The sequence below is a fragment of the Panthera pardus genome, unplaced genomic scaffold (assembly GCF_024362965.1).
Source record: "Panthera pardus isolate Hobbes unplaced genomic scaffold, ASM2436296v1 HiC_scaffold_2, whole genome shotgun sequence".
NCBI lineage: Eukaryota > Metazoa > Chordata > Mammalia > Carnivora > Felidae > Panthera > Panthera pardus.
The window spans coordinates 110,413,686-110,440,137 of NW_026526765.1; the positions used below are offsets into that span (position 1 = coordinate 110,413,686).

General features: G+C 36.6%; 1 protein-coding gene and 1 non-coding gene across 3 annotated transcripts in view; both read left to right on the top strand.

The window, feature by feature from the left end:
• DEPDC1B (DEP domain containing 1B) overlaps window positions 1–11,651 on the top strand; it is an 85,924-nt gene extending 74,273 nt beyond the window's left edge. For both annotated transcript variants that reach the window (XM_019414305.2, XM_019414306.2), the window contains 3 exons: window positions 1,422–1,598; window positions 9,153–9,338; window positions 10,647–11,651. In XM_019414305.2, the coding sequence (XP_019269850.1) occupies window positions 1,422–1,598; window positions 9,153–9,338; window positions 10,647–10,808 (525 nt within the window). In that variant the 3' untranslated portion in view covers window positions 10,809–11,651. The remainder of the gene's footprint in view (window positions 1–1,421; window positions 1,599–9,152; window positions 9,339–10,646) is intronic.
• Window positions 4,512–4,642, top strand: LOC128778476 (small nucleolar RNA SNORA18). The gene has a single exon (XR_008424062.1). It is a non-coding gene; the product is annotated as a small nucleolar RNA SNORA18 (small nucleolar RNA).
• Window positions 11,652–26,452: the final 14,801 nt, after the last annotated feature.

The following is a 26,452-nucleotide window of genomic DNA, read 5'->3' on the forward strand; positions in this document are numbered from 1 at the left end:
GAAGGAGAGAAAGAGCAAGCAGGGGAGGGGCAGAGAGGGAGGGAGGGAAAGAGAATCCCAAGCAGGCTGCGCTCTGTCAGCGCAGAACCTGATGTGGGGCTCAAACTCACGAACCGTGAAATTGTGACCTGAGCCAAAGTCAGACGCTTAACTCATTCAGCCACCCATGTGTACCACGTATGCTAATTTTAAATTCTACTTTGCTAATGTTAGCATGTCTTTTAAAATAGGGTTTATGTTTAGAATTTCTTATTACAAAAATTTTTAATTTTCCTCAAAATTGGAGGTCTTAGAGCAAATTTGATGCTTCTTTGAGGTGTATGTCCTTTTCACGTCCAGGTGAACCATGGTGTACCTCTGGGGGTCCTCTGGTCCAGTTTTAGAAGTGTGGGGTAAGATCAGAGGAGCACTCAGTGCCCAGTAGAGGGATTCTTGACCTTAGTTTTGGTTGGGTAGATAGGTAATGGGGCTAATGGGCCTTTGTGAAGGCCTGAAGAAAACTTTGCACTGTTCCCCAGAAGGATACACATGTAAAATTTTGCATACAATTTCAAGGCATTCAGATTCCCTAAGGTCCATAGTCTCCAGGTAAAAAATGTCTGTCTGCGTGTCTCTCTGTACACGTACATGTGAATGAAAAATAAAGGATCCTCTGCAGTAAGTTGATGAAATGAAGTCTAATTAAGCAGAATTACATGATTTCATGCTTGTAGGTTTCAAAATAAGATTGTCAGCAGTAAAATTAGTAGGAAAAGGAAAAAGTATCTATCCAAAGGATGGTATTAAAGAAGGAAATAGTTAATATACCTTCTATGAAAGCAGCTACATAATATTTTTTATATTTCTGCTTTTTGTAAAGTCTCATCATTTAACGAACTTGTTACAAAGTCTAATGATTTTGTCCAAATGTGATTGTCAAATGTACACCCAAAATCCTAGAGAAAATTACAGTTAACTGGGAAAAAACATAACTGTTGAGGCATATATGTTGTGCTAGCAGATTTTTAAAAAAATCAGTAGTGAAATAAGGATATTAGTAAACTAAATGGCTTTAAAGTACTTTGAACTTTGAAATGCTACATGATTCAAGTAATGGTAGTGATAATAATTTTCAGAATTCGTTCATATATGTTTAAAACTGTCTGTAAAGGGGTGTGCTTTAAAAACTGCTCAGACAAGCATGTCTGCTGAGTCTCTGTGAGATGAGACGCATCTTCTGTTTTACTGGTTGATAAAAATCAGCCCATCTCAGATGACCAGGTATGGCCAGGTGCCAGATTAGATGTGTACCCTGTCCTGTGGGCCATTTCTCCCTGACTAGTCACATTTGTTTTTTGCAAATTAGATGGAACTCAGTTCATTGTAGGGAAAGAAGACTTCATCTGTGTTTCATTAAAAAATACCTCCCCTTCTTGTTTCAGATGGTTCAGACATTTTCCCGTTGCATCTTGTGTTCCAAGGATGAAGTAGACTTGGATGAGTTATTAGCTGTGAGGTTGGTGACATTTCTAATGGACAATTACCAAGAGATTTTGAAAGTCCCTTTGGCCTTGCAGACCTCCATAGAGGAGCGTGTGGCTCATCTACGAAGAGTCCAGGTAAAGAAAGGGATGTTACCAGTCCTTTAAAATTGCCAGCAGAAAGTCATGTAAACTTGCTAGGTTTCTTGGAACCTCTTGTTGGGAAGAAGTAAGTGAATAAATCTGTACAAAGTGCTTCCAACAGGGCTTGCTGCATGGTAAGCTCTGTATGTGTTTGGTATTATTGAAAACTTACAGAATGCTTACTTGGTTTGGTTATGTAATCAATACTGCATACTTCTGACTGCAACTTCCTTAAATGAATTTGTTTAGAATCTGCATATACTTCCTGATGGAAATGATTTATGTGTAATACATGTCTTGATCATAATCGCCCTGTGACTGACATACTATTGATATTTGCATTTTTTCGATGAGTGAGCTAAGGCATGGAGAATTTAAGTCACAGAGCCAGGATTCACACACATAAACTCAATTTCCAGAATCCGTGGTCTGTCATACCACACTGCCTCCATAAAACGTGGTGTGGTAGAAGAATGGCCTTAGAGCCGTAAAGTCCTGGCTGGGCCAGTTCCTGGTTTTCCCTTTTCCTGGTTTTGTGGCCTTGGGCAAGTCTCTTAACCTCTCTGAATTTTAGTTTCTGCAAGTGTTAAAATGGGCCATACCTGCTCTATAAAATTGTTGCTAAGAGTAGAATACTGTATTGTAAAACCCCTAGCATAAATATGTCTGACTTACAGCAGGTACTCGTTGAAAGGTAGCTTTTACTATTGTTCTGTTAAAATGATGCAGAAGAAATGTAATGCATAACTATTATGTGGGCCCCAAGTGGGGTTTGTATGTCAGCCTGTGGGAGCAGAAACTTGATAAATGCAAGCAAAAGGTCTGCTTACCTCCTTTGGAATGATTGGCCCTCTTTCTGCTTAAGCACTTTTTGAGGTTCCACGATTAAGGACCAGTGAGCTGCTACCTCCCAAAGTATTTTCAGGGTGAATAACTGTTCACCTGTTTCAGCATGCAATTTAAAAATTAAAACAAAAAATTTTGGGTAATTGTCAACCTAATCTATTGAAGGAATTTGGAAACTATAGAAAATGTACACCAAAAACTCTAAGAGTAACACTATCTATTCAGTTAGTATTATCGTCTTTCAGATGTTTTTCTGTGTCATGTCTTGTCTTGCCTTGCCTCCCCACTTCTCCCTTCCCTTTCCTTCCCTTCCATTCCCTCCCCTTTCCCTTCCCCTTCCCTTCTCCCCTCCCCTTTCCTCCCCTCCCCTTTCCTCCCCTCCCCTTTCCTCCCCTCCCCTTTCCTCACTCTCTCTCACTCTTGCTCTTTTCTTTTATACCGTATTTTCTTTTGATAGTACAACAAGAAATATTTCCCATATCACTAAATATTCTTGACTGACACCAGGGTTGTTGAGAGCTCAGACCCTGGAGCTAAGTGGTACTTGTGTTCTTGATATACCCTTTATTGGCCCTGTGACCTTGGGCACATTTTATAAAATGTCTCTGCTTCAGCCTCTACCTGACATCCCTCTTTTCTTATCTGTAGAGTGGGATAAAAATGGTCAATACCTACCTCCTGGGGTTGTTTTAGGGATTGAATGGCTTAAGATGTGTAAAGTGCTTAGAATAATATTTATCACATACTAGGCCCTCAGTTGGTAGCTTCTGTTAATATTATCATCATCATTAGTGTTATGTCATTCCACAGTATTGTTATTATTGATAGTATAGTGTTCGGTAATATGGATATATACCATAATTTATTTAAATGGGTTTCTTTGGTTAGATTGTTTCCATTTCCCCCTCTGTTTTGCAAACAACCTACCAGTAAATATTTTTGTAGCTAGATTTTTTTTGGGGGGGTGTGTGGTGGTAATCCTTGATTATTTTCTAAAAATAATTTGTTTTTATTTATTTTGAGAGAGAAAGAGAGAGAATCCCAAGCAGGGTCCATGCCATCAGCACAGAGCCTGATGCAAGGCTCCATATCACAACCATGAGATCACAACCTGAGCTGAAATCAAGAGTCAGACACTCAATGGACTGAGCCACCCAGGTGTCCCTGTAAGAATAAATTTTTATGAGTGGTATTGCATGGTCAAAGGCCTTGAGTGTATTTTAAGTATTGATTGCATATTGCCAAATTTCCCTTTAGAATGATTATGCCAATGTATATTCCCATGAATTGTCTAAGAAAGTGTTCATTTCTTTGCACCCTTGTGCTACTTTGGGTATTATCATTAACACATATACCTTTGCCGTTTTAATGGGTAAAAAGTATAACCTTAGTGCTGTTTTAGTTAAATCTTCCCTCCGCCCAATATTTCTATGACCCTAACCTATAAAAAAGGTAAAGAAGAAATACTTCACTGAATTTCTGCAGGGAGAATTGATAGCAGTAGCTATGTTCCTCTATATGCTTGCTGGGTTTGTGTGTCCCATAGCACAGGCATATGCTGCAGCAGCTTATAACTGAGCCCTTTGCTCTCAGTTGAGGATCAGAAGGCTGAGCTGTGCTGATTCATTTAACTGCACATTATCATGATCTTGAGGAGGGCACTGCTCTGGCACTACATAAAACCAGTAAGCACTCATTTGTCCAATTACATTTTCTCTGTTGGAAGTACTCAGTAGAATTGCTGACCAGTTGTTTCAGTATTCAGAGATTTCTGTTCTCTCGTGGACTACTCAGCCCCTACAGCATGTGAGATTTAGGGAAGTGCTTCTCTGAAAATGAACAATGTTACTTGGATTGTTCTGGGGAAATTACACAGCTGATCCTGGGATAGATAAATTGTGAGGTATGTGTTGTTTTTGACACCAACCTTTTATCAGCCTTGACTACAGTCCTCTTCTTCCTTTGCTATCTTTAATCATAGATATCTAGAATTTTCCTTACTAGGCTTCTGGCTGCAGAAGAACAAAAGGTATTATATTTTTGGGAAGATGGAACACTTTAACTGAGGTCTATCCTGATGGGGCTTTGTCTCTAGACCTACATCATTGGAAACTCCTCATAGAGTATATGTATGGTTTTCTGTATTCACAGAACTATGTGTTTAGATCTGTAGGAAGAACTGCAAGACGTCTTTCTGCTAAAACTATGTGAAAGATGTAATAGTCAAATTTTTTAAGTCTTAGGTATTGGCATATCCCAACAATCTGTACAGTTTTAGGGTGGGATAGTTTAGGGGTGATTATGATTTGCACTCATTCACATTTAGAGGTTGTCTGAAATTGAGCACCAGGAAGATCAGATCCATCTACTCTGACGCTAAATGTGTGGCGAATTTTTGAAGTCTGTCCATATTCAAGTGGAGATCAAAGAAGTCCAACTGAAAAGAACTCTGGAGTGACAGTGACAACTGTGGATTGAACCAAAGTGCTTTTCAAAAGGGCTATTTTGAAGATTATGATTCTGATTTTGGAGAAACTGTGGTGATTGGCAGTGCAAAGAATCACATGTAAAATTCTTTAATTAAAAATTTATTGACCTAAGGGGCGTTCAGGAATCTACTCCTGAAATCATTGTTGCACTACATGCTCACTAACTTGGGTGTAAAGTAAAAAAAAAAAAAAAAAAAAAAAAAAAAAATCATTGTCTACTAAAGTCTGAGGCCTGTGTTTTGTTAGGCTTGCTTTCTGGAGATTTAGGATTTGATTTTAGTGGGCCATGTTTCCAAGTTTCTTTGTATGCCTTATGATCTTTTGTTGAAACTTGGGCATTTGATAAAACACCCACATCACCTCTTTGCAGACTGGCTCCATGCAAAGAAAAGTCTTCCCCTTCAGCCTAGCATGAAGGCCTTTATTGGGCATGGGTCTTCTCTGGGTCTGTGGGTGTGCTTTGTACCCAATCCCCCTGTAAAAATGTCTGCTTTTTAAATGTATTAATTTCTATAAGAGTTTCACAAGTCCAAATCCTAGACCATTTGACCACCTTCGTATTGATAGACTCCACTGTTGTTGTTTTTTAAAAGATTTAATTTTTTTTTTAATTTTTTTTTTTTAACGTTTATTTATTTTTGAGACACAGAGAGACAGAGCATGAACAGGGGAGGGGCGGAGAGAGAGGGAGACACAGAATCTGAAACAGGCTTCAGGCTCTGAGCTGTCAGCACAGAGCCCGACACGGGGCTCGAACTCACGGACCGTGAGATCATGACCTGAGCCGAAGTCGGACGCTTAACCAACTGAGCCACCCAGGTGCCCCAAGATTTAATTTTTTTAAAGTAATCTCTACACCTAACGTGAGGCTTGAGCTCACAACCCTGAGATCAAGAGTTGCGTGCTCCCCCGACTGAACCAGCCAGGTACCCCAATATAATCCCATTGTTATTTATGGTTTGTGGTCATCTTTAGCAGTACAATTCATTCTACCTCTCTCTTTTTGAGCACAGATGTCATCCTGGTAATCTTTGGCAAGAAGGCACTGGCAAAACCGTGATGTAAATTTTTGGAATTAAGAATAATGAGAAATTTAATAAAATTTAATAAAAAATAAAATTGGAGGAAAAAATATTTGAACTTGTATGCACATTATGATGCTCAGAATGTATAATGATGACAAAATTACAAGTTGACTTGAAAATCCACAATTGCAATGGGATGTTTTAATATATCCTATCAGCAAATGGATAAGATAATATTTGTTAATATCTAACAGTTAATAAAACATTTTAAGGAACATGTACAGAAAAAAATTATTACCTAAAAAAAACGCTTTAATTTCTTTCTAATTGAAGTATAATTGCCATAGTGTTACATTAGTTTCAGGTGTATAACATAGCCATTCCATAGTTCTGTACATTACTCAGTGCTCCTCACAATGAGTATGGTAACTATACAACTTGTTACATTATTGACTGTATTCTCTATGTTGTACTTTTCATGTCTGTGCCTTATTTATATTTTCTAACTGGAAGTTTTTACCTCTTAATTCCCTTCATATTTGCCTATCTCCCCCCATCCCTGTGCCCCTTCTTCTGTATATGAGAGTAAATTTGTTTTTTTTTTTTTTGTTTTTTTATATTCCAGATATAAGTGAAATCATATGGTATTTGACTTTCTCTATCTGACTTCACTTAGCAACATATCTTATAGGTCCATCTATGTTGTCACAAATGGCAAGATATCATTCTTTTTATGGCTGAGTAATGTTCCATGTATATACCACCTTTTTTTTTTTTGAAGTTGCAGTATAGCTAACATACAGTGCTATATTAGTTTCAAGAGTGTAATATAGTGATTCAACAGTTCCGTACGTCACCCAGTGTTCATCATGACAAGTGCACTGTTTAATCCCCATAACCTTTTTTACCCATCCCACACTATCTGTCCTGTGGTAACCATCAGTTTGTTCTCTATAGCTAAGAGTCTGTTTCTTGGTTTGTCTTTCTCTTTTTCCCTTTGCTTTTTATTTATTTATTTATTTATTTATTTATTTATTTATTTATTTATGGTTTGTTTCTTAAATTCCACATATGAGTGAAATTATATGGTAATTTTTTTCTCTAACTTATTTCTGTTAGCATTATACTCTCCAGCTCTATCCTTAATTGTTGCAAATGGCAGTAAGGTTTTGTTCTTTGTGTGTGATAAACATAGGTGTGTGCATATTTATTTTCAAATTAGTATTTTCATTCTGTTTGGGTAAACATCCAGAAGAGGAATTACTGGATCATATGGTAGTTCTGTTTTTAATTTTTTGAGGAACTTTCATACTATTTTCCACAATGGTTGCACCAATTTACATTCCACTAACAGTGCACGAGGGTTCCTTTTCTCCACATCCTTGCCAGCAGTTGTTATTTCCTGTCTTTTTAATTCTAGCCATTGTGACTGGTATGAGGTAGTATCTAATTGTGGTTTTGATTTCTGTTTCCTGGATGATTAGTGATGTTGAGCATCTTTGCATGTTTCTATTGGGCATCTGTACGTCTTTGGAAAAATGTCTTTTCCAGTCTTCTGCCCATTTTTAAATCAGATTATTTGTATTTTTGATGTTGAGTTATATAAGTTCTATATTTTGGATATTATAACTTTATTGGATATATCATATGCAGATATTTTCTCCCATTCACTGTGTTGTCTTTTTGTTTTATTGAGGGGTTTTTTGTTTTTGTTTGGTTTGTTTTGATTTGGTTTGTTTGTTTGCTATACAAAATCTCTTTATTTTAGTGTAGTCCCAGGAGCTTATTTTTACTTTTGTTTGCCTTGCCTGAGGAGACATATCCATAAATATGTTGTTTAGGGTAATGTCCAAGAGATTATAGCCTATGTTTTCTTTTGGGAGTTTTAAGATTTTGGGTCTCAACTGACTAAGCTACCCAGGTGCCCCGGACCATTGTGTTTTCATTTTCATTTGTCTTCATGTATTTTTTTTTTTAATTTCTTCTTTGATTTCTTCATTGATCCATTGGTTATTTAGTTGCACATGTTTTTGTTTATTTCAGGTTTTTTGTTTTTTTGTTTGCTTTTGATAACTGATTTCTACTTTTACACTGTTGTGATTGGAAAAGATGCTTGATATGATTTCAGTCTTCTTAAATTTATTGAGTCTTGTTTTGTGGCCTAAGATGTGATCTATGCTGGAGAGTGTTCCATGTACATTTGAAAAGAATGTGTATTCTGCTGTATATGAATGAAATATTCTGTATATATTTGTTACGTCCATCTAACCTTGTTGATTTTCTGTCTGGATGACTTCTCCATTGATGTAAGTGGGGTGTTAAAGTCTCCTATTATGATTGTATTACTGTCAGTTTCTCCCTTTATACCTGTTAATATTTGCTTTATGCAAATTAAATATATATATTTTTAAAGTTTTTACGTACTTATTTGTGAGAGAGAGAGAGAGATTGAGCAGGGAGGGGCAGAGAGAGAGGGGGACAGAGAATCTGAAGCAGGCTCTGTGCTGACAGCATAGAGCCTGATGTGGGGCTAGAACTCATAAACCATGGGATCATGACCTGAGCAAGGTCCAATGCTTAGTCAACTGAGCCACCCAAATGGCCCTGAAATTAAATATTTTTAATGGATGCTCGTTTATTTATAGGTCTTGGTATTATGTTTCCTCTTTTTTCTTCCTTCTCCCTTTTGCCCTATACAATGTCTGAATATTTATTTTCTTGATTTTCAGTGTTAACATATTTGGAGATGGTTGTAGAACTTCTCTCTACATAACAGCCAAGCTATATGTGTTTCTCTGTCCATCCCCAAGAAAGAGAGGATCAGATTCTCCAGATGTGGGAAGGGATCCACTAAGTGTGGTCAATATTATAATTGTTTTGAATCATTTTTGTCAACATGTTTAGTTTATGTTTCAACTTAAGATTTTATTTAAAAGAACACGCAGGTTTTTTATTTATTAAAATGGATCTTGGGTTTAAAAAGGTAAACATCTCTTACTTAAAACTGTGGCTGTGATATTTTTTTTGAAGTTATAGAAACACTGTTACCTTTTACCAAAGAGTTTTCCCCAAATTGAAGAATGATGTGGTACTCTTAGTAGGAGATATGCTGTATTTGATCTGAACTAATTTTTGCAGTTTATGTGAAAATATACTTATTCCATTCACTATTAATCCTTTTGCCTTAGATAAAATACCCAGGAGCTGATATGGATATCACTCTATCTGCTCCATCATTTTGCCGTCAGATCAGTCCAGGGGAGTTTGAATACCAGAGAGCATACGGCTCTCAGGAACCTCTGGCAGCCTTGCTGGAAGAAGTCATAACAGATGCCAAACTCTCCAGCAAAGAGAAGAAGAAAAAACTGAAGCAGGTAAAAGAAGAATATTCTTTAGAAGTCATTTCTTCTGCCTGCTGTTCTTACATTTTTTCTCTTTATTCTCTGTTTTACTAAGTTTCATATAAATCTCATCTTCTATGACATAGCAGTTTTGAAAGTATATTACTCAATTTATACATTCTGGCAGTCTCATTGTTTTACACAATTGTGGTCTGTTTTCCACGTCTTTATTTTCCAGTGTAGATATTTTACCATTGTTTTCCACGTCTTTATTTTCCAGTGTAGATATTTTACCATTGTTGAACTCTTCATTTGTGGAGCTCTTCTCTATTATTTGTCCTTTGTTTTGGTATGCGGCTTGATGTGTTAGTGGAGTAATTACTTTAAATTCAGAGAAGCTATCAAATGAGGACAGGTTCCTTTTGATTTTTTTTTGAAAGGCAAATTATACTGAATTTGCAAATAGAAAATGTGTAAAACTGGAAAGGCTTTGGTTTTAGATCACCAGTATCAAATTGTTTTTTTGCCTCAGGCAGCACTAAAAGTTTTTAGTTCCTGCTAGGAACAAGGTTTAGGGTTTCATTGAATAGTGTTTAACTCACACTAGATTTGCTTCGACCATTCTTAAAGTATTGATTCCAGATTAAGTGAATTGTTTTTATTTTTGAAGTCTGACTCCTGCAAGCTTGATCCCTGATCACATCATGCATATAGGATTATACACAGATCACCAGAGTTCTAGACTCCCAATCGTATTTTTCTCAGTAATTTTGGAGAAGAGTTCAGTGTTGAGGATGAAGGAAAAGCATATTGCCTCTCTTTAAGCTTTTCATAAAGTCATATATACTGGAATGTTTTCCCTTCCATTTGAGCAGAAGCAGGTGGGACTGAGTTGGAGAAGCTGGGAGATCGTGAAATGTAGTTGGGCCAAAATTTTCTTTAACTGTGTAGAACATAAGTTATTTTCAAGTCAGGATTACTTGTGAATATTTTTAAAGTGAAGTCTATTTATAGTTAGCAGTGGGGGAAATTTTAAGAAATAAGACCAAAATGAGAAGTGTATTTGAAGCTTTGATTAAATTTAAATTGAATTAGATCTATAGCAAGTGGAATCAAATGATCTTACCAAAAGAAATGGATTTGTGTTGGAGTGAATTTGATTACGATTAGTTGTCTTGTTATTCTCTTTTCTGATAGAGAACAATAAACATTGAAACAAAACAAAAACAACTTGTATGGAATCAGATCAGAAAGTCTTTAATTTTAAAATTAGATCGCCTAATTTTATTGGCCCTTATGTGGGTTTTTTTTGACTCATCTTGAATCTTTTTTTTTTTTTAGTTTCAAAAATCCTATCCTGAAGTCTACCAAGAACGATTTCCTACACCAGAAAGTGAAGCACTTCTGTTTCCTGAAAAACCGAAACCGAAACCACAGCTCCTGATGTGGGCACTAAAAAACCCTTTCCAACCATTTCAAAGAACTAGAAGTTTTCGGATGTAGTGCTTACATAGCTCTTAGAGATCTCTGTTGCTGTTGCCTCGAGCAAATTGGTGGTTATAGGAGGATTATGGCGATGGAAGAAAGAAGAGCAGAAAATAGAGGCTACGGAAAATAGAAAGTTACCGGACTTCCTAAAATGTTGAGCCATTATCAGTATTTTTGTAAAACCCAATGCTATTTTTAAAGTGTACAAATCAGTTAAAAGTTGAGACAAATGTATAGTGGTATGGTTAATATGCATGTCTGTAATTGTTACAAAATTTGTGGGTAGTTTTATTTTTTTATTTGTTATCTTTCATGGTGTTAATAAAATAATTGTACATTTCAGTTACTGATGTCTTTGTTATAACCAAGTTTTAAAAATAGTGTATGTACTTGAATAAGAGAGACACTGGGTACTGCTACTGTGATGCTCTTGACTTCACAGCTTAATAGTTGTGACTTCTCTTTGTGTAAAATTTGGTTTTCATTGTTGTACAGAGAGTCTTAAGGCTCCACATTATGATGACTGTGTCTTTTATTGCAGATTCGTTGGATGTTATGACAGCTTTAACTAAAGCTGGTTCTTTTAGAACATATATTAACTGGTGTTCACCTATATTTGGGGTTGATTTTCATTTGCCTGCACTGGTATCATTTCAGTCTTGGCTGGAGATGGAAAATTGAACTGAGTAATCTTTTTGGGTCCCCTTGTTCCTGTGATTGTGAGTCAGGTCTTTGTTGTTTCATGAAAAGCACAAATAGGTTAAGTAAAACAAGACTACTTCCTTTGTATTTCTCCCACCTTCCTCATCCTTTGGAAAGTAAATGGAATGTAAATAAATACTGGTTTTTGTTTTTTTATGCTCTGTGGTGTTTCTTTTTTGGTATTTATTTCGTTCAATTAGAAAACATCTTCAGATGCTGAAGTTCATCATCTTGGCCAGTGTCCTCACATCATTCATTTATTTCTATGATAAAATGAGTTATGTTAGGCTTTTTATGAGCCTTCAGGAGCCTTTGTCCGTTGTGGCTAAGTGATAGGATATCTCTTGAGATTAGAGTACCTAAAGACCCAGTTTGCTTTGCCCTTTTGCAAATAATGGTACACTTAGATTGAAGCATCTGGAAGCCTTCTTCTATAAGTAATTGCCCTAAATTTTAAGAGTAACAGTCACTAGTTGGCTTTGGACTGAATTCCCTTGCCTTTGCTCTGGCCCTGTTCTTTTGTTGCAGAATGCCTCCTACATGTGACTCAGATTTTGTTTACTTACAAGTGGATAAAAGTATTCTTCTTGGTTTGGATACCACCTTTCCCTCCGAATAGGTAAAGGAATGGGAGATTTTTAGTATTTCAGGATTTGTTTTCAGATCTTAGAATGATGTTTAGAGCAAAGAATAAGTCTACTTCTGCTTTCTTTGCGCTCCGGTAAACCTTCCCATTGACAGTGTCTAAGAGTTCTTTTTGCTTAATGTCCTCACCAAAACTTGCTATTGTCAGAGTTTGAATTGTTGTCAATGTGGTGGGTGTATAATGGTATCTCATTATGGTTTTACTTTGTGTTATGGGTATGGTTTAGCCAAAGACTTCTACTGTATATGTTTTTTTACTTTTTCCATTTTTATTCAGATTTTAGTATCAGCCTGTCAAGCTTTACACATGTGTGCACACACACACACCTCTGAGATTTTGATTTGGATTGTACTGAATTTATAAATCAATTTGGAGATAATTGCTATATTTACAATATTAAGTCTTCCAGTGGATGAACATAGTTTATCTTTCCATTTATTTAGAATAAATGAGAAAAAAAAATCTCTGCAAAGGTTTGCAAATCGTTTGTTAGATGTGTTCCTAGGTATTTGATACTTTTAAAAAATATGTTAGTATCAAAAATTTCAAGTATACGCAAAAGTAAATAGTATCCATCCCTAACTTCACTAGTTATTATTTAACTGAAAAATACCTCTTGTTTGATCCTATTGTGAAGGGGGTTATTTTTAAAATTTCCACTTTCAGCTTCTTGCTTATATATAGTATAAAACTGATTTTTGTGTACTGATATTTGTATCCAAACTCCCTGCTAGGCTTTCCTGTTTTTTTTAATGTTTATTTATTTTTGAGAGAGAGAGGAAGGCATAGAGAGAGGGGGAGACACAAAATCTGAAGCAGGTTCCAGGCTCTGAGCTGTCAGCACAGAGCCTGATGTGAGGCTTGAACTCAAGAAACGTGAGATCACGATTTGAGCTGAAGTTGGACTCAACTGACTGAGCCACCCAGGTGCCCCTAGTCTTTCCTATTAATTCTAAACATCTAGTGTGTTTTTTTAATTTCCTACATATTCACTACATAATAAGCAAACAATGACAGTTTTTGTTTTTCATTTCTGCAGTCTGTGGCATTTAAAATGTCCCCAGTGACCCCTGCCTGTTGGTATTTGTGTAATCTTTCCTTGAATGTTAAGTTGGGTGTAGTCACATATTTGTAACAAATAGAATATGACAAAAGTGATAGGATATCTCTTGAGATTAGAGTACATAAAGACCCAGTTTTCGTCTTGCTTGCCCTCCCTCTCTCTTTCCCAGGCCTGCTCTGAGGGGAAAGCCATATGACCTGCGGGAGCTGCTCTTTGGAGAGGCCCCTCAGGCCAGGAACTCCTGTCTCTGCCTTCTAGTGAGCGAGGACGTGCGGCCTGCCAACAGCTGTGTGAGCAATCTTGGAAGTGGCTGTTCTGAAGCCTGCCAGCAGTCACGTGAGTGATCCTGCAAGCACACTCTCTCTTAAACCTTGAGGTGAAGGTAGCCTTAGCTGACGCTTTGACTGAAGCCTGAGGTCCTGAGCCAGAGGACTCAGCTTCATTGTGCCTGGATTCCAGACCCACAGAAACTGTGAGATAATAAATATTTGGCTTTTCCAGTCACTTAATCTGGGGGTAATTTGTTATGAAGTGATAGATACAATACACCTTCCAATTCGTTTTCCCTCTTTTTCTCCCTCCCTCCCTCCGTCCCTCCTTTCTTCCTTCCCTCCTTCATTTTTTAGAATTATTATAAACTGTCACTCTTTATCTTTAGCAATGTACTTGTTTGCAGTCTTTCCATATTATATTTTAGTTGTGTCCCTTATAACCATCATATAGATTATTTTTTAAGATGCCAACTTGACAATTTTTGTTTCTAGTCAAAATTTTGTAACAAATTATATTTAATAAAATTCTATATTTGGGTATAAACATTTATTGATGTTTTACGCCTCTTTGTCTCTACTTTCTTGACTTTTTTTGGATCTTACACCTAATTTCATGTTTTCTTCTAATTTGAAACTCAATATTCTGTTTCTAATTTTCTTATTGGGTCCATGGAAATTACATTTTACATACTAATTTATCAAAGTTTAATGTCAGTAAATACCTTTTACCCTCCACGGAGGCTGTTCAGGGACCTTAAAGCACTAACAACACCCTCCCAAATGAGGTATTATTCTTCTGATATATTTTAACTTTATAATTTTTAAACCTCATACTATATTGTTTTTATATATAGTATTTGTTTATTAGACTTACCCATGTTTTACCACATTTCTCCTTAGAGTCCATTCTTCAGAACTTAGTATTTGCTGGTTTTTGTCTTTTTCATTTTGTCCTCATTCCTTTTTTAAATAAATAACTTTATTAGATGTAATTCACATATCATGTAATTAACCCTTTTAAAGTATATAATTCAGTGGTTTTTAGTATTTTACGTTTTATGTTTTTCTTATATCAAAACTTGCCATTATAATCATTTTTAAGCGTATAATTCTGTATAAAGAATGCCTTCATTCTTTACAAATATTTCTGCTGCTTATAGAATTCTAGGTTGAAGGTTTTTGTATCTCAGTACCTTGTAGTCATTCATTTGTTAGCTGGCTTCCATTGTTACTGATGAGAAGTCTGTTGACAGTCTTTATAGATAGTGTGTCATGTTTTGGCAGCTGCTGTTTATGATTTTCTCTTTATCTTTGGTGGTCTGCAGTTTACAATGACATTTCTGGTTTATATAATGTACTCTTTGAGTGATTATTCTGATTGGTTATTTGTGGGGCTTCTTAAATAAGAGGATCAAGGTCTTTTACTCTCTTAAATATTCCTTTTCTCACAATCTCTCCTCTGCTTTTGATTCTTTAAACATATTTTAGATCTTTTCATATTATTCTCTGTTTCTTAATCTCTCATGTACCTTCCATATTTTTGCCTTTCTGTGCTGCATTCTGGATAATTTCTTTACTCTTTCTTCCATTCCAGCACATTTCTCTTCAGGTATGTTTAGTCTACTCTTAAATTCTTGTATTTGCTACTTTCGAATTTATATCCAATTTACAGCTCAGGAAACAAGACTCAGTAAGGTTGGGTAACTGCCCTAAGATCACCCATCTTGTGAACAGCATAGTAAGCGGTCACGACCAGCTGTGACTGCATTGTCCAGGCTCCTGACTCCGATGTCTTATTGTCTCCCATTGAGCGTTGTTTCATGGTTTTTATGAGCACCGTTTGATATTTGTGTATAAGCTCAGACGTTGTGTAACACAAGACGTTTTTTTGGCCTATGCTTTGTAAAACTTAAGAACTCAAATTTCTTTTTTATTGGCAGTGTTTTCAGTGCCCTAACCTACCTTGCCAAGTTCATTTCCACTCTTTTTCTGGTCACTTTCTATGAATATCTACTAAAGATTTTTCACTGAATTTCCTACATATCCCTATAAAAAAAATTGCAACAGTGATGAAACTAGAGTGTTTGGTAGAAGCTCTCTGGTGCAGTCATGTATTGGCTTTGTAGGTATGCCTTTTAAGGTATTGTGATAGGCAGGATGAGTAGAAAATGTCATAGGGATTATCATTGATCTGAGAGACTGCGATCAGGAATTTATCAAACGAGTGTTCCATACAGAAAATTTGAGGGTTCTAAGGCACATTTCAAGGTTGAGTATATCCCATGTAATGGAATTCAGCCATTCTTCATTCTCATTTCTCATACATCATTGTGTTCTTGAATCTACCTTCAGGGAAGTCATATTTGGGCTCTAGCAAATGTAGCAGATGTATCAGTCATGACTTAGCATTTGTGTCCTCCCGGAGCTCTGTTTGGATTCCCACAGCCAGAAGAGCGTTTCTATACATTTTTATAGGAAATGTAACTTAAAAAGAGCCAGTATTTGTGAACTGTTAATGTATAAGAATAGGAAACTGAATATTTCTATGTTTAGAAGAGCACAAAATCTTTTCGCATGATTGAGAAAGGAATCAATTAAAATGCCTCTTTACTATATGGGGTGGCTGAATCTTTAACATCTTTCCTTTTGCCTTGAAGAACAAAAACGGACATTAAACATTAAAGTCCTGGAGTAATTTACTAAAACCAATATTGTTACTAAATAAATATTTATTTACGAAATAATTATTATTTACTACAATGAGTAGCAAGAGGCAATTCAACTGTATGTCTCTCCATCATTATAGCATTGGCTCAAATTTGAAGTGTTTACTTCAAAATGAAGCATTGGAAATTCTAATTTTGTGGCATTTGGAATCATTTTGCACTTGCATTTACTTGCCTAAGACAACATAACCTGCAAAAAAGTATACTACCTTGAATCATTACATGTTGGGTCTCCCAGGTGAACAAATTACTGTAAAACAAACTATGATTATTAGGACTTAAAGAAAATATTTGCTCCTGGGTACGCAAGTAATTTGTAAGTTGGGATCTGGTACAGCATTAATAAACAGAGAATTTGCTTCTTTTTATCAACTTGAAAATGCATTTGTTAGTTAATTTTGTAGAAGAAATATACTCCCTGGGATAACTGGAGTGTATATTCACTAATTTAAGAATACAATGAGTAACTTCTCGTGGATTTTTTGTGTGTTTTAGTGTCGGTATAACCTCAGTGTTTCAACTTTCCATTTGAGGAAATGAAATGGGAACAACAATGAGATAATAAGGTACTAGCCCATTAAAAAATGAAAGTTGTTGCTTGTTCAGTGTACGTTTGTGTTGCTCTGTAAGTTTCATAATTCAGTGGATCTAAGATTTAGTTAAAAAACTATAGTTTTTGCAAATTCCATCTTGGAGAATTGTTAAGTGAATTGTTTGCCTCATTTGAGGACCTAGAATAAATTATATTTCCCATAAAACATACCTGTCTCAAAGCAAAAAATAACATATGTGTTTGGCTGGGTGTATTCATTATATAATATCTCTGTTGGGCCTCTTCTTTTAAAACTGAGAACAGATTCCAGATACTTTTCTAGAGCATATAACAGAAGGTGTTCTCCCCTTTTCCAACCTCCACAAATTTTCCTTATAGCTGCCAGCCTCTCTCTCATAGTAATAACAAGGTAGTCTTCTTGAGCATTCTAGTAAAACAAAGAAAACACCAGAGACTGAAGATTATTTTATTTTCATAAGAACTAGGAAACTATAATTGATATTTAAAATAGAAGTACTTTTAATCAGTGTAGGGTTATCTGACATGGGAATGAAGAGGTCTTTTGCTCACTGTTTGCAACTAAGAACTTGTGCCCTTTGGAAGACTCTTTGCAACAAACATTTCAGTGATAATTTACTAAAGTAGCAGAACAATTTCCTGTGAAAAACAGTTATGTTAGGATAAAATGCAATCTGTGATTTTAAGAGCCTTTGATTCCAGTTTATTTCTATATATATATATATATATATATATATATATATGTATTTATATTTTTAAAAAATCAGGTGTGTTTTAGACTCAGTTATTAAAAAAAGCAAAGTCATACCATGCGAACAATGTTTTGAAGATTAGAATCATGTGGCTGAAAGTTTCTTCACATGAGATCTTAAAACAGACCGTAATATGAGGCATAGAGGACAATAACAGCAGAAATGAGCCTTTTTGTCTACTGATTCTGCCTTTTTTTTTTTTTTCAACGGTTTTTTTTTTTTTATTTTTTTTATTTTTGGGACAGAGAGAGACAGAGCATGAACGGGGGAGGGGCAGAGAGAGAGGGAGACACAGAATCGGAAACAGGCTCCAGGCTCCGAGCCATCAGCCCAGAGCCTGACGCGGGGCTCGAACTCACGGACCGCGAGATCGTGACCTGGCTGAAGTCGGACGCTTAACCGACTGTGCCACCCAGGCGCCCCTTTTTTTTAATCAAACCTGGGATTTTGCCCATATGCAAGTTTGTCTTAAAGATTCAATCTTATTTAAAAAAAAAAAAAAAAAAGCTTTCTGATACTTAGAAAAAAATTTAAGACTTTTCTAAATGGCATGTAGAGGGTGGTAAAATCTGATTGGATAATACTGCTTTCACTGTTTACCTCTTAATAATTACCTGAAGCAATAATTAACATTTGAAACATACACTGACATCATTTGTAAATTTCTTTGAACTTTCTACTCATCCAAATGCCAAGTATGATTAACCACCATTATTGGTTAAAGACCATAAAGGCTTTGATTTCAGAAAGTTCCTCACTCTTCTCTTCACAGAGAATGGAATTCACTGATCTATTAAAAGCTGTTGGAGGTGTCTGGTTTAGGAAGACTCTTCACAAGTCCTGACCATCCAGGACTTGGGACAGATGGACCCAGTGGGAACAGTCTTGTGTTGGTAATGATTGTACCATAAAGGAAAAGCTAGGGATTTTATTTAAAAGTTATGTATATTTTATATAATTTGTAATCCATTAGTTGTGGAAAGAAGAAACTTAAAAACTGATAAACTTTATTGTAACATAAGTAACTATGGGTACTGTTTTGACTCCTGTATCACCATATTTTTCTCCAAAACCTCACAGGGCTCTATTGCTTGCTAAACACTCTCCAAAAGTGGGCTATCTACATGGTGAGAATAAACAGTTATCTCAATGCAGCAGCGGATAATTTGGGTTAAATGTCAGATTACTAGATTTTAAAGTGAAAAAAATTGTCTACAAAATTGAGTTTGAGAAAAAAAACAACAACAGAGGTAGGATAATTTTGTGCAAGTCGCCTGTCTTTTCTACAACGTGGGAGTAACTGCCGGCTCTCTTTCCTTAGAATAAATCTTGGTTACCTCTTATTCCTCAGACTCATTTTTCATCTCTTTACCAAGCACCTTATAATAAGTGCAGAAGTAGAATCTGAGATAAAACGTGTTTGCAAACGATGCTTTTGGAGTTGACGACACCAACCTACTGCAAGGAGTCCAACAAGCGTAGCCCAGAAAACACCTTAGAGGTCACTGAGAAGATTAAGTGACTTTACCAGAGATATACAGGCGAGTGGAGAGAACACTGTGAGCAGTGGCAGTGGTACCAGGGCATAGCTTGGGGAGACTTTCATCTCCCGCACCTGAAAGAAACAGAACTAAGGAAATGGTATATTTGCTGTGCAAATGTCAACCTTAAGGCAAGACTCTTAGTCCCTTCTTTCCATCTGAATTGTTACCGAAAGGTCCTTCCCACTAGAATTTGTAGCACCAATATTGGTTAGTGAGTCACGCTAACTTGAGTGAATCACAGCCTCTCTGGGCTTTGGTTTCCTCAGTAAAATGAAGGGATTGGATTTCAGAGGTCACAAACTCCAATGTCTTCTGGGGACAGGAAGATAGTAGAGGTTGTGAGTAGTAGAAGGGCCAGTAGAAGATGGAACATTCAAGTCCTACGCCAAAGTATTTGAAACAAAAACAAAATGCCAAATGCCAGTGTTGGCCAAAAAAATAATATGGGCAGAGATGACAAAATTTGCATTAGGTGAGTTGTGAGGTCTCTTCTGGTTCTGGTGTTTCGTGATTTTTTTTTAAACCTTTTCCCACACTTTGCCCCTTATTGCTTTATGCTTATTTTCCTATTTCTGTCTCTTGAGCTCTTCTGCTTTTGTTTTGAGTAAAACACATGTTAGCACACTCAGTTCTATATGAAAATAGAAGAAAGCCTGTCAGGGTAAGTTTAAAGTGAATGCTAATGCATCATGAATCGCCTTTTTCCAAAAGAAATTTTATCTTCATCCTTAGGCTTGTTAGAATGTGCCTAACCTGGGGCATCTGGGTAGCTCAGTCAGTTAAGCATCTGACTTCACCTTAGGACGTGTTCTCGTGGTTTGTGAGTTCGAGCCCTGTGTCAGGCTCTGGGCTGACAGCTTGGAGCCTGGAGCCAACTTTGGATTCTGCGTCTCCCTCTCTCTCTGCCCCTCCCTGCTCACACTCTGTATTTCTCTCCTTCACCAATAAGAAAAAATAAAAAAATAAAAACATTAAAAAAAAAAAAAAGAATGTGCCTAATTTAACTTGAACTGCTGTTTGTCTCTGTTTAGAGGATTAGGCTGGTTGGTTTAATCCCCAATAGCTACCAGAACATTTTTCTTCATCAGTGTCAATACTTCTGTTATATGTTTGCACCTGTCATCACAGTTGTTTACAAAATATTCACAAATTTTCGGTACTCGGTCGTGCCAACCGAAATTGCCAGAGCCAGCCTTCAGTCTCTGTGCATATGTTTATTTTCGCTAACAGGTGGCTTTTATGTTGTCATTACCTACATTGTCTTGTTGGTTAGACCAAAAAACAAACAAACAAACAAACAAGAACAAAAAATAAAAACCAAACAAAAAAAAAAACCCAGTACTTTTCATTTCTGGAGCCCTTGGTGCAGTGATTTCACCTGTATTTTCTGACAAACTCTTTTCAAATCCCAGCGGGCAAATAGATGCAGATGAGGAGGCAGGTTCAGAGAAGTGCTCAGACACTAATGCAGAACTTCAGGTGTGCTCTTCTCTTTGATGATCCAATACTCTTGCATTTTACCACACTAATCCTGTTGCTGTCAGGTGAGGTATGTGGGCTTGATCCAAGCAGATCTCCGAAAGAGGGCACTTCTGGGGGGGTTCCCTCTATCCTCCATGTGTGCCCCTTCATTTTGGGGTCCTTTTCACCCCCACCCCCCATGTCAGCCATGCTCATGTATGTACTGAGCATTGGTGTTTATATGAGACGCCCTTTACGAGCTGACAGAAGGGCCCAGTGTCTGCATGGTGCTGCCCTCTCACTTCAGGGTCTCCACTGTCATGCCGACTTTGCCCTCAGCATAACTAATCCAGGCTGCACTTCGTTTCTTCAGAAAGACTATTAGCTATCCAAATAATTAGAGCTGTTGCAGTTATTCTTTGTTTTGTTTTGGTTTGGTTTTTAGACCCTTAATATGCAGACCCTCAGCAATGATGCAGGAAGAAAGGTCTAATTCTGAAGGCATGTAGCAGTGAGGAAAATGCACATGCCTCCACGTAACTGTAGGTGATGACCTTGGAGCCACTGTGCCCCGTAGCATGCAGGGACACAGAGAAGAGAAAGGCAATTTTTCCAGGGCAGTTGGAGGCATAGGGAAGATGTCCCTGAGGAGATAATATTTAAGCTGAGCCCTGAAAAACGTGTCCACCAGGACGAAGGCAGGGCAAAAAGACATTTCCTAGGTGGGTCTGGTGCAAAATAAGGCACTAGTGGCAGTCAGAAGTCATTTGTCATTCCATGTTGTCAGTATAATACTAGTATTTTAATAAAGAGTCTTAAATGACTTTATCTAAAGGAGTGGTTGATAAGGGGATCTCATGACCTGTGGTAGAGCAGGCAGGGAATTATCTTAAGTGAGGAGCTTTACCGCATCTCTCAAGTAACATCTCCAAGGTGACTTCCTCTTCTACTTTATTCCTGCCCAGTACATCCAGACACCGTGCTCTCTGGAATTTGCTTTGGAATCCTGCTTAGGTTGGGGCTACATCATGGTTTCTCTTTCCAAGTTTTCACAAGGCATGCCTGTGTTCATTTATACTGGTGTATTTACGAAGGTTGCAAAAAATCATTGGTATTGATGAACCTTCCTTGTGCTTTATTTAAAAGAGTGATCCTTTTATTTGCCCGTTTCTATTTTACCCTCAACAGCCTGATATATTCCATGCCTCTGGGTCTGTACTGTTCCGTTTCATAACATTTAATGAATGTTAGAACTGGCTCCACAAATGCATCGCCTTAATCTTGTTGCCCGCAGTGAGATGCTTTTAATATTTTCTCCACATGCGACCTCTGTGTTTTCCTTTAGCTTTTCTTTCATTTCCATGTAGTTAATTCCCTTCGACTGCAGGGAGTCTGGATATTTATAGATTTCTTCCTTTCACTCTCTCTTCAATAATATTCTTTTTACATTCAGTGAACACATCCATCACAATAAATGGTCCTTTCCCAATACGTATTGACTTGCATTTATATAAACCAGACTCCCTTTTCATATCATTATTAACATTCATGGCAATTTTCAGTAGCTTGGCCACATGGGTAATAGAGTGAGCACAGAGCTTCAAGTTGTCCTGTTAGATCAAATGACTCATGTCATAATGCCTAGTTTTGAATTTTATCATTAAGTCAAAACCAAAGTTATGTAGTTTTTTTTTAATTGACTCAATATAAAATGAGAGTATTAAATAAGCATCTCTAAATTATTCCTCATTTCATTAAAATGTTCTTGACTTGATAGCCTTTTTATGTGTGAAAAGATGCGAATATTCCCATTACCGGGGTTGAATATTTTCATAATCAAAAGCCCAATTTTATAAACTTTTATAGCCCCTCATAGATATAAGCAGGGCATTGAATTAGAAGCAGTTAACATTGGTCATACTTAGATGCTATGCCTTTCTGTAGTTCAGTTTTTTTTAATGGAGTATAGTATAGTATAGTTTGAAAACTCATTTGGATGCTTCATTTATATACTAATGTAAAGAAACTCTTTTCCCATCACTATGCATGTTATCAGTTTGTAGCCGGTAAGGAAGGATGTAATCAGCAGGACTTGTATTGCTGTTCTTTAGGCAAAAAGATGTATCTAGAGATCATCAAACGTCTTACAGCTTGTGCAATTGTCTCAGAAGACATCTTTTAGAGGGACATCTGGGTGGCTCAGTTGATGGAATGTCTGTCTGACTTTGGCTCTGGTCGTGATCTCATGGTTCGTGAGTTTGAGCTCCACATCGAGGTGTGTGTGGCAGTGCAGAGCCTGCTTGGGATATTCTCTCTCCCTCTCTTTCTGCGCCTCCCCCATTCGTACTCTTTCTCTCTCTCTCTCTCAAAATAAATACACTTAAAGAAAGAAAGAAAGAAAGAAAGAAAGAAAGAAAGAAAGAAAGAAAGAAAGAAAGAAAGAAAGAAAAAGAAAGAAAACATCTTTCAGAGTAGCTCTGGGTGCTTTCGCAGACCTTGCAAACCTCCTGAACCAGCCATTCCGCGGGAAGACAGAGTCCGGTGCTTTCCTATGACGATTTTGACCGCTCAGCAGCTTTTCCAGGAAGAAGTGGCATTTCCATGATTCTACTTTGTTATATTCCTTTTCATTTTTTAATTGCATTTTGGAAGACCTTAAATACCTGTTTCAAAACCCTGCATCCTTGTTACATTTTTCTGTAGTATTCTGTGTGTTATAGAAATGGCGAAAATATTTTTGATTATTCTAGTTCTTTTTTTTTTTTTATTTTGGTAGCAATCTTTTTTTGTATCTCTAACGTAACTGAAAGTGATCAGTTAATTTTTGTTTTTAGGATTCATTCATCTCTGCTACCATATTTTATTCCACCTAAGACATTTTTTTCTCCACATTTTAGCATCTCTGAAACTAGGATGCATCTCTCAGTTGGTGGTGAGTCATTGTTTAATTGGCAGCATCTAAAAATTTTTTTAGTGGTGGAAAAATTAATGGTGTCCCAGATTTTATAAAATGTGGCATTTTATTTCTATCTCCTTTCTAAGCCACTTTATTAAGTTTTTATTGACCTACAAAAAGATGTACGTTTCTAATGTATACAGTTTTATGGGTTCGGAGATAAATATACATTCATGAAAATCAGCACCACATCTATGCCATAAACATCTTTCACCTCCAAAAGTTTTCTTCTACCTTCTTTATTTTGTGTGTGTGTAGTGTATGGTAAGAACACGTAACGTAAGATCTACCCTCTTAGCAAGTATTTAAGTACATACTACAGTATTGTTACAGGCACTGTGCTGTTCAGTAGGCCTCTAGGGCTTATTCATCTTGCATGATTGAACTTTGTACACTTTGACTAATACCTTCCTATTTCCCCTCTTCTCAGTCCCTGGTAACCATCCTTCTACTCCCTGGTTCTAGGAGTTTGGCTACTTTAGATTTCTCATATAATGGTATCACAACGTATTTGTCCTTCTGTGGTCTGCCTTATTTCATTTAGCATCGAGTTCTCCAGGTTTATCTCTGTTGTCACAAATGACAGGATTTCCTTCATTTCTTAAGGCTGAATAATATTCCATTGTATATATACACCACATCTTCTTCATGCATTCATTCATCTGTCAATGGACGTTTAGGTTGTTTCCATATTTTGGCTATTGTGAATAATTCTGTGGTGAATGTGGGGGTACAGATATCTCTTTGAGATCCTGATTTCAATTCTTTTTGATGTATTTTTATTTCCTAAGGACAAATAATGGGAAGCGGTTCATGGTCTCAGTGACTTTGTTTATGTATCAAGCAAACATTCCTGAGTGTTCTGTGAGCTTGCTTCTTTTCTGTCCTGTTATTTCTTATGCAAGTTTATCTTGCCCTTGTTCACTTATTTATTCATTATCTTCACTTAGTAGAAGTGTTTAACAGAGGGTAATTTTTTTTGAAATGTTCTATGTACTCTCCTGTCCTGAATTTCTGTGTATATGACTTTATTCCTGGTCAGGCCAAGGCATCTTTCTGTAGTGAGGGTAGGAGTGTGAGAAACTATGGGACTAGGAGTGGGATTAAGACTTTTATAATAAGAATGCAAAGATTCAGTGTTCAGCTTTTAACTATGATAGAATTTTGTTAAAGTTTTTATTTAGATTTTAGTTAGCATACACTGTAATATTAGTTTCAGGTGTACAATACAGTGATTCAACACTTCCATCACAAGTGCACTCCTTAATCCCCATCACCTATTTCCCCCAACCTCCCCCCACCTCCTTTCTAATGACCATCCGTTTGTTCTCTATAGTGAAGAGTCTGTTTCTTAGTTTGCCTCACTCTTTTTTCCCTTTGCTCCTTTGTTTTGTTTCTTAAATTCCACATAGGAGTGAAATCATATGGTACTTGTCTTTCTCTGAATGACGTATTTTGCTTAGAATTAGATTCTTTAGCTCCAACCACATCATTGCAAGTGGCAAGATATCATTTTTTTTTACGGCTGAGTAATATTCCATTGTGTGTGCTGTTTCCATAATTTGGCACTTACAGATAATGCTGCAATAAACATTGGGGTTCATGTATCCCTTTGAATTTTGTATTCTGTGGGTAAATAGTAGTGCAATTGCTGGATCATAGGGTAGTTGTATTTTTTAAAATAGTGTGGGCAGCATGGAAAGTTTGACTTTGTCAAGAGAAGGAAGGAGTTTCTAAATTTCTTTTTTAAAAATTTTTAAAAATGTTTTATTTATTTTTGAGAGAGAGAGAATGAGAATGAGCAGGGAGGAGCAGAGAGAGAGGGAGACACAGAATCTGAAGCAGGCTTCAGGCTCTGAGCTATCTGCACAGAGCCAGACCTGGGGCTCAAACTTACTAACTGTGAGATCATGACCTGAGCTGAAGTCAGATGTTTAACTGACTGAGCCACCCAGGTCCACCTCTAACTTTTTCTTATATGGGCCCTAATGCCATTTCTGAAGTTAGAACCCTCCCAAAGGTCCTGCCTCATAATACAGTTGCATTGAGATTAAGGTTTCAGCATATGAATTTTACTGGGGGACATAAACACTAAGGCCATAGCATGAATAATGTAGAAATCATATAAAATCTTAATTAAATTAATTTATCTCAATTTGAAAAAGAGGAGAAGCAAAGAGAGAATCAAATCCAGAACTAGTATAGGTCAATAAAGTCCTAAATGTTACCATTTATTAAGTACCAGATTGAATCAAGAGTTAAAAATAGTTGTATAATTAAAAAGTGGAACAACTATGTTGTGAAAAATCATGTATCATCTTGACAAGTTAAGTGGACTCACTTTATTAAATGTATGTATTTATGATTTAAATGAAAATGATTATAGTATTTGTTATATATTTTATAGTTTCTCATTTTAACTTTTAAATCAAATATTAATCTTGATTGCATCAGATAAGAAGTTATCCAATATGTTTAAATTTAGTTAATTTAAATCCTGAGTTTCTTACTGCCCAGCAGGATAGTCTAGTTAGGAAGATGAGACTAGCAACCATAAATAAACTGCTTTGATTTGCCTTCCCTTCTCTCCCTCCTCATGCCATCTCCATGTAGGGAGAATGAATTTTCCACTCCACAGCTATATACGATTCATCAGACAAAATAGCCACAATGTGGGCTTGTGTATATGTCTGTTGGCCATCTGTATATCATCTTTGGAGAAATGTCTTTTCAGGTCCTCTGCCCATTTTTAAACATTTATTTATTTATGTATGTATTTATTTATTTAGCAACAGAGTGTGAACAGGGTGGGGGAGGTGCAGAGAGAGAGAGAAAGAGAGAGGGAGAGAATTGCACCCAGGCTCCATGCTGCCAGGTGCAGAGCCCTATGCAGGGCTTGAACACACAAACTGTGAGATCATGTCCTGAGCCAAAAACAAGAGTTGGATGCTTAGCTGACTGAGCCA